The sequence below is a fragment of the Equus przewalskii genome, chromosome 10, assembly GCF_037783145.1.
Source record: "Equus przewalskii isolate Varuska chromosome 10, EquPr2, whole genome shotgun sequence".
Taxonomy (NCBI): Eukaryota; Metazoa; Chordata; class Mammalia; order Perissodactyla; family Equidae; genus Equus; species Equus przewalskii.
In genome coordinates, this window is record NC_091840.1 from 40,486,610 (window position 1) to 40,496,927 (window position 10,318).

General features: G+C 37.5%; 1 protein-coding gene across 1 annotated transcript in view; it reads left to right on the forward strand.

Moving 5' to 3' along the window:
- Positions 1-7,347, forward strand: part of CRLF3 (cytokine receptor like factor 3) — a 43,467-nt gene extending 36,120 nt beyond the window's left edge. The window contains exons 7-8 of the mRNA XM_070562613.1: positions 4,874-4,986; positions 5,877-7,347. Of these exons, the coding sequence (XP_070418714.1) occupies positions 4,874-4,986; positions 5,877-6,133 (370 nt within the window). The 3' untranslated portion in view covers positions 6,134-7,347. The remainder of the gene's footprint in view (positions 1-4,873; positions 4,987-5,876) is intronic.
- The last annotated feature ends 2,971 nt before the right edge of the window (positions 7,348-10,318 follow it).

The window sequence follows — 10,318 nt, forward strand, 5'->3', positions numbered from 1 at the left end:
GAGATCTTTTCCAATGCACATGTTTGTAAACTTCCCTCCTCAGTGTTTTTGCTGCATCCCATAAGTTTTGCTTTCTTGTGTTTTTGTTTTCATTTGTCTCAAGGCATTTTCTAATTTTCCTTTTGATTTTGCTTTTGACTCATTGGTTGTTCAAGAGTTAATTGTTTACACATATTTTGAACTTTCTAGTTTTCCTTCTGCCATTAATATCTAGTTTCATTCCGTTGTGATCAGAAAATATATGTGGTGTGATTTCAGTCTTCTTAAATTCGTTATGACTTGTTTTGTGACCTAACAAGATGTGTCCTGGAGAATGTTCCATGTGTGCTTGAGAAGAATGTATATTTTGCTTCTGTTGGGTGGAATGTTCTGTATATGTCTATTATGTCCATTTGGTATATAGTATTGTTCAGATCCTCCTCTGCTCCTTATTGATCTTCTGTCTGGATGTTCTACCCGTTATTGAAAATAGAGAATTGAAATTTCCTACTGTTACTGTATAACTTGTCTATTTTTCCCTTCAGTTCTGTCAATATTTGCCTTGTATATTTGAGTGCTCTGAGGTTGGGTGCATATAAATTTATAATTGTTTTTTCTTCCTGGTAAATTGACCCTTTTGTCATTATATAATGTCCTTCTTTGCCTGTTTTGTTAGTTTTTGACTTAAAAGTCTGTTTTGTCTAAGTATGGTTTTGGTTATCATTTGTATGGAATATCTTTTCCATCCTTGCACTTTCAGCCTACATGTGTCCTTAAATCTAAAGTAAGTCTGTTGTAGACAGCATATGGTTGGATCTTTTATATTTATCAGCCACTCTATCTTTTAATTGGGGAGTTTAATCCATTTACATTTAACGTCATTGATAGGGAAGGACTTACTATTGTCCTTTTGTTCATTCTTTTCTGTTTTGGAGCTTTTTTCTTCCACTTTTCTTCACTTGCTTGCTTGCTTTGTGTTGCATTGATTTCTTTTTTTTTTTCTTTTTTAAATGAACACAAGTTCTGGCCTCCTTGGTGATTATTAATGGCCAGATGCTCATACTTGTTTTTTTTTTTTAAAGATTTTATTTTTTTCCTTTTTCGCCCCAAAGCCCCCCGGTACATAGTTGTATATTCTTTGTTGTGGGTCCTTCTAGTTGTGGCATGTGGGACGCTGCCTCAGCGTGCCTTGATGAGCAGTGCCATGTCTGCGCCCAGGATCCGAACCAACGAAACACTGGGCTGCCTGCAGTGGAGCACGCGAACTTAACCATTTGGCCACAGGGCCAGCCCCACATTGATTTCTTTGTAGTGACATACTTTCATTCCTTTCTCTTTTTCTTTAGTGTGTATTCTATAAATATTTTCTTTTTGGTCACCATAGGGCTTACATAAAACATCTTACAGTTAGAACAATCTATTTGAAGCTGATAACAAGGTAACTTCAATCACATACATACACTCCACACTTTTACTTCTTCCCCCTCCACACTTTATTGATGTCACAAATTACATCTTTCTATATTGTGTATCCATTAACATATTTTTATGGTTTCATTTATTTATTTATTTTTGCTGAGGAAGATTCACCCTGAGCTAACATCTGCTGCCAATCTTCCTCTTTTTTAGCTTGAGGAAGATTAGCCCTGAGTAATGTCCATGCCAGTCGTCCTCTATTTTGTATATGGTTTGCTGCCATAGCATGGCTGATGAGTGGTGTAGGTCTGGACCCAGGATGTAAACCCAGGCCGCCAAAGTGGGTGCACCAAACTTAACCACTACGCCATGGCGCTGGACCCTATACTTATTTTTTATACTTTTATCTTTTAACTTCTATATCGGAATTAAGAGTGGTTTACACACCACCCTTACAGTGTTACAGTATTCTGTATCTGTCTATATATTTAGCTTTACCAGTGAGCTTTATACTTTCACACACTTTTGTGTTGCTGTTTGGTGTCCTGTCTTTTCGTTTCAACTTGAAGGACTCCTATCATTTCTTTTTTTTTTTAAGATTTTATTTTTCCTTTTTCTCCCCAAAGCCCTCTTGTACATAGTTGCATATTTTTAGTTGTGGGTCCTTCTAGTTCTGGCATGTGGGATGCTGCCTCAGCATGGCCTGATGAGGTGCCATGTCTGCGCCCAGGATCTGAACCAGTGAAACCCTGGGCTGCTGAAGCAGAGCGCACGAACTTAACCACTCGGCCATGGGGCCAGCCCCTCCTAGCATTTCTTGTCAGGCAGGTCTAGTGATGACGAACAACCTCAGCTTTTAGTTATGTGGGCATGCCTTTATTTCTTCCTCATTTTTTAAGGACCGTTTTGCTGGATATTATATTCTTGGTTAGTGGTTTTTTTCTTTAAACACTTTGAATATGACTTCCCACTCCTTTCTGGCCTGCAAGGTTTCTGCCTAGAAGTTTACTGATAGCCTTATGTGAGTTCCATTGTACATGATGAGTCACTTTTCTTTTTCTTCTTTCAAAATTCTCAGTCTTTGACTTGACAATTTGATTATGTGTGTCAGTGTGATTTCTTGGGTTCATCCTAGTTGGAGTCCTTTGGGCTTCTTGAATCTGGATGTTCATTTCCTTCCCCAGATTGGGAAATTTTCAGCCATTATTTTTTTAAGTAAACATTCTGTCCTTTTTTCTCTTTTCTCATAAGTCTCGTAGACTTTCTTCACTCTTTTTCATTCTTTTTTCTTTTGTCCCTCTGGATAATTTCAAATGAATTTTCTTCGAGTTTGATGTTTCTTTCTTCTGCTTAAGTGTGATGTTAAACTCCTCTTATGACTTTTTCAGTTCAGTTATTGTATTATTCAGCTCCAAAATGTCTATTTTCTATACTTTCTGTCTCTTTATTGGTATTCTCATTTTGTTCCTGCTTCATTTTCTTGAGCTTGCAGAGCATCTTTATGGTGGTTGTTTTGAATTGTTTCTCAGATAATTTGTATACCTCCATTTCACTCAGATAATTTTCTAGGGATCTGTTTTAGGTTTTTTTTGGAGCCGTGTTTCCCTATTTCTTCCTATGTCTCTTAATTTTCTGTTGGGATCTGCATATGTGAAAAAACAGACCCCTCTCACAATTTTTATGGCCTGGCCTTGTACAGGAGAAGACCCTCACAAATGAGCCCAGCTAGATATTTAGGGACCACTGAAACCTTTTGAGGGTGATGTGGCTTCCCTGAGTTCCTTTGCAGTTTCTCAAGTAGAGAGCCTTGCTGGGTTTTCAGGAGCTCATAATCTCACGCTCCCTCTAGTGCCTGTTTGTGGCACTGCAAGTTCTCTCGTGCTACAGCAGCAAGCTGCCTCCACACACTCATACTCAGTGGCCACGAGGCATTCAGAATATGCTGGCTCCCCATCAGCACCCCACATCAGGTGAGACAGATGCCATTCCCTTGAGCAGCCCTGTGAAAAGCTGGTACACCAGAATTGTGTTCTCTTCTCCATCCTGAGGGAGAGAAGCCTTGAGTTCTGTGCCTTCTCCCAGTTACACCAAGTTGTGCTGGCTGCAGGATGCCACCTCCCACTTTTTTTGGTCTCACCAGCATTCAAGAATCCATACAATGCCAGTTCTGTCAGTGCTCCAGGTGAGGTGTGACAGAAACCAGTCCTTTGGGCATCCCTCCAAAGAGTTGGAATGCTGGATGAACACTCCAAAGGAAAAATCAGAAACCGGGGTGTTCTTGCCTGGCAGTAAGCTGTCATAGCTTAGGAGAGGGGCTGACATGGGGAAAGTGAAATTGCTCTTCTTGCCCATTTCAGTGCAGCTGTTTTCAGCTTTGTGTTCCTTGGGGTATTGCAACTTCTTAGCTGGATTCTAGAAATCTCATAAAGGTATTTTTATCAAATCTGTCTATCATTGTTACAGCCATGTTTCTGTGATAGAATGAATACTATTCTGCCATGTTGCTGACATCGCTCTCTTCCCCATACTTCTTTAGACTGCTAGTTTAAGAAGTGAAATGACTTCAGGAACCCACCCACATGTTTATTATGATCCTACATGTTTGCCAATTTACAGTGAGACATTTTGAGGCCACATTGAGTATAAATAAGCACATCTTCCCTTGGTAAAGCTACATTCTGTTCTTTGCTAATTTTTCTTTTTCTGTCGTTGCAAAGTCTGGCCCCCTGGAATGGAGGGAAAGATGAGTCTGATAATAGGGATGTAAGTTGGCCTCAGTATCTAAGTTTCCTGTTTCTAGAGTACACGATGATGTATTATTTGAGACTAAAACACAAAAGGAAATGGTTAAATTTTCCCCCTAATAGGGTCTCCAAGCAAAACTGTTCATAACCGTATTAACTGTATTTTAAGACAATAGTGTCTATTTTTAAAGGCTTTAAATACTTGACAAGCACTAATCAAATCATTGCATAGAATCTCATATTAAAGGTTTAGGTGATGGCAGTAATAATCACATTTATTATAGGCAAACATGGCAGGTTTTCTGTGTATCTACAGCCAGAACATAAAGTAGAAGTGTGCTGTGGTGGCTGTAAATAGTTAACGCAGTCTCTTCAGTCAGGACGCCTGAGTTCATATCCTGGTTCCACCACTCAGCCAGGGCATCAGGGTGAGGTTACTTAGCCTTTTTTAAATCTTGCTTTTCTTTTGTGCCTCAGTTTCCTCATGTATAAAATGGGTATGATAATAACAGCACTTACCTAGTGGGTTGTTACGTGAATTGAATGGAATGATCTATAGATAGCTAGATAGATATGAAATTTTTAGAATAGTGCCTGGTATTTAGGAAGTGCCGAATCAGTGTTTGCTATTATTAGGAGGAATTGTGATGAGATTGCTCTTTTTAAGGTTAGTAACTGTTAGATATCATGTTAAAAAAGAAAAAGATTAAATAACCTTTCTAACTCATTCATAGAGTTGAAACTGTGGGACAACCGGACAGAAGAGACAGTATAGGAGTGTGTGCAGAAAGACAGAATGGATATGACTCTCTGCAGCGGGATCAAGCGGTGTGCATTAGTACAAATGGTAAGAGATAAATAACTGTCATTTTCTTTGAAATATGTGAATTACTGTAGTGAGATACGAATCTGTTTCAATATCACAAATTTATAGCAGGAGATGAGAAGATTTAGGACTTAGTGACATATCTCTACGGGTACTATGTACCTGGCATTGTTCTATGCCCTTTACAAATAATAAATCATTTAATCCTTTTAACAACTTTTTGAAGTGAGGAGTAATATTATATCCGTTTTATAGAAGATGAAAAGTGAGCCACAGAGAGGTTGAGTAACTGGCTTAAACTCACATAGCTTGGAGATGGTTGAGCTGGAATTTGCACCAGACGGTCTACCTCTGGATGCTGTTTCCATAGGTCATCTAAATTCAACATAGATTAGGGAACACAAGTTCAGTAGAGATTAGGGAACTGGGAAGAGAGTTCACTTAATTTGCTATGTATCTCTGATGTTCTTTGTTCCCTTTCTCTGCAACAATCACGCTTTTGAAAGTCCCTACCAAGACGAGTTAATATTTTGTGGTGTGGGTCAAGCAGCAGGCAGAGCAAGACTCCTGTTTATTCCGTGTGAAACAATCTTGCTATCCCACAGGATGTAATTTTGTAGTTGAGTCAGGTTTCTTTTGACGCCTTCCACATGGGAAACTCCTAGTCTCTATTCTAGAAGAGTAAAACCCTGGACCAGAACTCTGAAATGTTAACGCATTTTAACTTTTTCTCCTGCCTTGGGGGTGGGGTTTGATTAGCATATACAAATGCATTATCTTTGACCAGTTGGCATTCCAAAATGTTTTCTTTATCTGCATTAGGAAGTGAGCTGTGTTACCAGCAATCTAGAATCTGTTTCAATTCTTAGTTTTTGCTCACATGTAAATGACTCTTTGCCTTAACATTTTAGGTGCAGTTTTTGTAAATGGAAAGGAAATGACTAATCAGTTGCCCGCAGTTACTTCTGGGTCCACTGTCACATTTGACATTGAAGCTGTGACTCTAGGATCCACCAATAATAACGAAGGCGGAAACTTCAAGCTTCGAGTCACTATTAGCTCAAATAACAGAGAAGTGGTTTTTGACTGGTTGCTTGATCAGTCTTGTGGTTCTCTTTACTTTGGATGCTCGTTTTTCTATCCTGGTTGGAAAGTATTGGTGTTCTAGATTTCTGGATGAGTGGCTTTGGTCTGCAGGGTTTTAATGTAGCTGTCCTCAGCCCAGTTTAGTTATAGTTGATTTAAAAAGTTGTTAGATTCATTTCTCAGTTAAACTATTGGAAATGGAAATTGTTTACTGGTTTATTTTGGAATGTCTCAGCAGTAAGTGTCTTGAATATTGTGGACAAAGCCATAATGCAGTCAGTTTTATTTTTAGCATAGTATTAATTGAAATAACACATCAAAACAAAAATTTACTTGGCTTTTGCACTGTCAGCGGATACAGAAAGCCCTGTGCCCTTCCCCTTTACTTCTTTTTAATGTTGGTTATTAGAACAGAAAAACTTAATGTAACGTTGTTTTACTGAATCTCCATCTTTTAAGGGTCCAAAGCCGTGTAAGACATTAGAATAAAACCACAGGAATAGATAAGATGGAAGCCAGAGTTCTGTAAAATGCATTCACTCGTGTGCCCTCCACGTGAATGTTGACTGTACTCTCCATGTTCAGGTGTCTGTAAGCAGTATTGAATTTTATGTCATGTTCAGTAATCTTTCAGTCCCAAAAGCATGATAATATTTGCGTTTTTAAATGTTCTGAGCAAATGTCTAACATAGTCAAAGTATTTTCTTTTGTTCTTTCCTTGCAATTCCTTGCAATTCAATTCACGATAGGCTAGAGGATTTTTACAGGGTAAAACTACTTACGGAAGTAGTATGCACAGCAGTGTTAGCCGTTCACTGCCCGTCATGTGCACATGTGCATATCCAGCCTCAGAGATGTGCACGTTACTATCCGGAAGGTGTGAGCTGCAGTCCAGTTTAATGTCAGTTTTATAAATGGTCTTTTAGTGGACCAAGCAAATATAGGGTAAATACTTGACCTATTTTTTGGAAAACTTAAATTTGTGTAAAATATTTATTTGAAGGACTTACTTAGTATGTAAAAATGATTATCTTGCTATACCAGCCTACAGATTTTTTTTTTAATGTGAATTTCTTCTTTTTCATTTTTAACAGTAGAAAAGTGGAAGAGCAAGTTTGATATTTTTGTAAGGTAATTTATTTGGGGATTCAAGTTCCCTGTTGGACAATCATGACCTTTGCCCTTGCCTTTTTATATATAAGTCAGTCGTCTTTCACTTGTTCAGTGATTGTTAAGAAGATGTGCTAGAATGTAGGTGCCTCGTCCAGCTGAAACAAAATAAAAAACTAAAAGTTGTGTGTGTATTTTTTTCTTGCATGAGATTGATGAATCTAATTTTAATCTTTCCTTTTAAGTAGAGGGAGAAAAGAGTTATTTGTGGCTCTACTCATTTTAACTCATATCGTTGCAACTTGTGAAAAGTTACTTATACTTTCTTATATTTTGTGTATCTGATACAAAGCATGGTGCCTGACATGCATAAAAAATGTTTGATTGAATAAATGTAGAAGAGTTATTATCTCCAGAACATCTTCATCTCATTCCCTTCATTCAGCAAATATTTATTGAACATCTTTATTGTCCTCCATACGAGAATGGCATCTTAAATCTATACCAATAGAATCTGCTTTTCATAGAAGTGACTTAAACCTAACTTAGTTTTAGACCGAAGTGAATTGTAATATTTTGAACTCTGAAACTAATTTAAATATCAGGTTTTTTTCTTGAGCTGTGAACTGAAGATTTTGTTAAAAGCCAATACATTCTGTTTAAATAGATGAAGGAACCTAGTATTCCAAATCTGTTTGTGTGCGTGGAGGGGCAAGATAATTTGGGTGATGATAATGATAAGAATTGATATTTATTGAGCCCCTACTCTGTGCCAGGCACAATGCTAAATTTTCAAAATACATTCATTAATCTCATTTAATCCACATATCCTACTTATGATACTGTTCCTATTATTTCTCCTTTACGGATGAGAAAACTTAAGCTCAAGAGATAAGAGCTAATTTGTCTAAGGTCATGACCAGTAACGAGTCTAGTCAGGACTCTGACCCAGACCTGTTTCACCGTGGAGCCCCAGCTCTTAACCATTCTGCTCCTGGGAGGCGTGGACACTAAGGGGAAAGCCCCAGGTGGGGTAAGTGGTAGAACCTGCAGGAGGAGCACTGAAGAAGGACTCGCTGAATCTGCCTGAAGATCTCAGGGAGCAAAGTAGAATCTTAAAACGTGAGTCGAAATTTGATAAACGCAGAACTGGAATTTGAAACAGAAGGGCAAGAATTTGTAGTCATGACGGAGGTAAGAACAGTGTGTGTTAGGACGTCCCCCAGCATCCTGGTGGGCCTGTGGAATGTGAGACTGCGGTGAAGGTCTGAGGGGTGCAGAGAAGTTGCGTGTTTTTGAAACTGCCAAACTGCTTTCCAAAGGGGCTGTAGCATTTTCACATTCCCGCTAGCAATGTGTTCTCTGAATCCTCCCCAGTATTGGTTGTCACTGTTTTTCATTTTAGCCTTTCTGATAAACGTGTGGTGGTATCTCATTGTGGTTTTAATTTGCATTTCCCTAGTGGCTAATGATGTTGAAAATCTTTTTACACGCTTATTTGCCATCAGTAAATCCTCTTCGGTGAAATGTCTTTTACCCATTTTCTAATTGGATTGTTTACTCTTAAATTTTAATATTTCTTTATATATTCTAGATATTAGTGTGTTGTTGGGTATGTGGTTTGCGTATGTCTTGTCTTTAGCTTGTCTTTTCATTCTTTTACCAAGGTCTTTTCCAGAGCACAAGTTGCTAATTTTGATGAAATCTAATTTATTAATTTTTCTTTTATGTATCAAGCTTTTGGTGTCAAGTCCAAGAAGAACACTTTGCCCTAGATCCCAGAGATTTTCTCCTATGTTTTTCCCTAAAAGTTTTATAGTTTAACATTTTACATTTAAGTCTGTGATCCAATTCGATTTAATTTTTGTATAATGTGTAGACGTAAGGTTAAGGTTCATTTGGGAACATATCTGTTCATATGGATGGCCAATTGCTCCAGCATCATTTGTTGCAAAAGCCATTTTTCCTGCATTGAATTACTTTTGCATCTTTGTCAAAAATCAGTTGGGCATATTTGTGTGCATCTATTTCTGGGTTCTCTTTTCTGTTCCCTTGATCCGTGGGTCTGTCCCTCTGCCCGTACCACACAGTATGATTACTGTAGCTATATAATGTTTTAAAATTAGGTAGACTGATTTTTGTCTTTTTCAGAATTGTTTTAGTTATTCCAGTTCCTTTGCCTTTCTAGATAGATTTTAGAGTAATCTTTCCTCTATCTACAAGAAAATCTTCCTGGGATTTTGATAGGAATTGTGTTAAACCTTTATATCAGTTTGGGAAGAGTTGACATCTTTACTGTATTTCGTCTTCAAATCCATAAACACAGTATTTCTTTCCTATTTAGATCTTTGATTTCTTTCATCTGCATTTTTTAGTTTTAGGCATGCAAGTTCTTCCACATGTTTTGGTACATTGACACCTAAGTATTTCTTTTTTTTTTTTTTTTAGTAATTATAAATGATATTGTATTTTTAATTTTGATTTCCACATGCTCATTCCTAATATATAGAATTGATCTTTGTATGTTTGTCTTGTATCCTGCCAAATTGCTGAACTCACTTTTTTTCCTCCCTTGAGATTTCTTCCTCTTTGACCCAAGGATTTTCTAGAAATGTGTTGTTTAGTTTCTGAGTGTCTGGAGATTTTCCTGTTATCTTTGTTATTGATTTCTAGTTTGATTATATTGTGGTTGGAGAACACACTTTGTGTGATTTCCATTCTTGGGATTTGTTTTATGTCCCAGGATATAGTCAGCCTTGGTATATGTTTTACAGGCACTTGAAAATACTGTGTGTTTTGCTGTAAATGGGTGAAATGTTTTATAAATGTAGGCTAGATCCTATTGGTTGATGGTGATGGAGAGTTCTACTGTGTCGTTGCTGATTTTCTGTCTAGTTACTCTGTCAATTCTTGAGAGTATTGAAGTCTCCAATTGTAATTGTGGGTTTATCTATTTCTCCTTAGAGTTCTGTTAGTTTTTGACTCACGTCTTTTGCAATTCTTTGGTTTTTTATGAATGTGCACTGAGCATTGCTATATGACCATTTTATTACAGTGTCCCTCACTGTCTCTGGTAGTTTTCTTTGCTCCAAAGTCTGCTTTATCTGGTGTTAATATAGCTGTTTCTGCTTTCCTTTGATTAATGTTTGCATATATA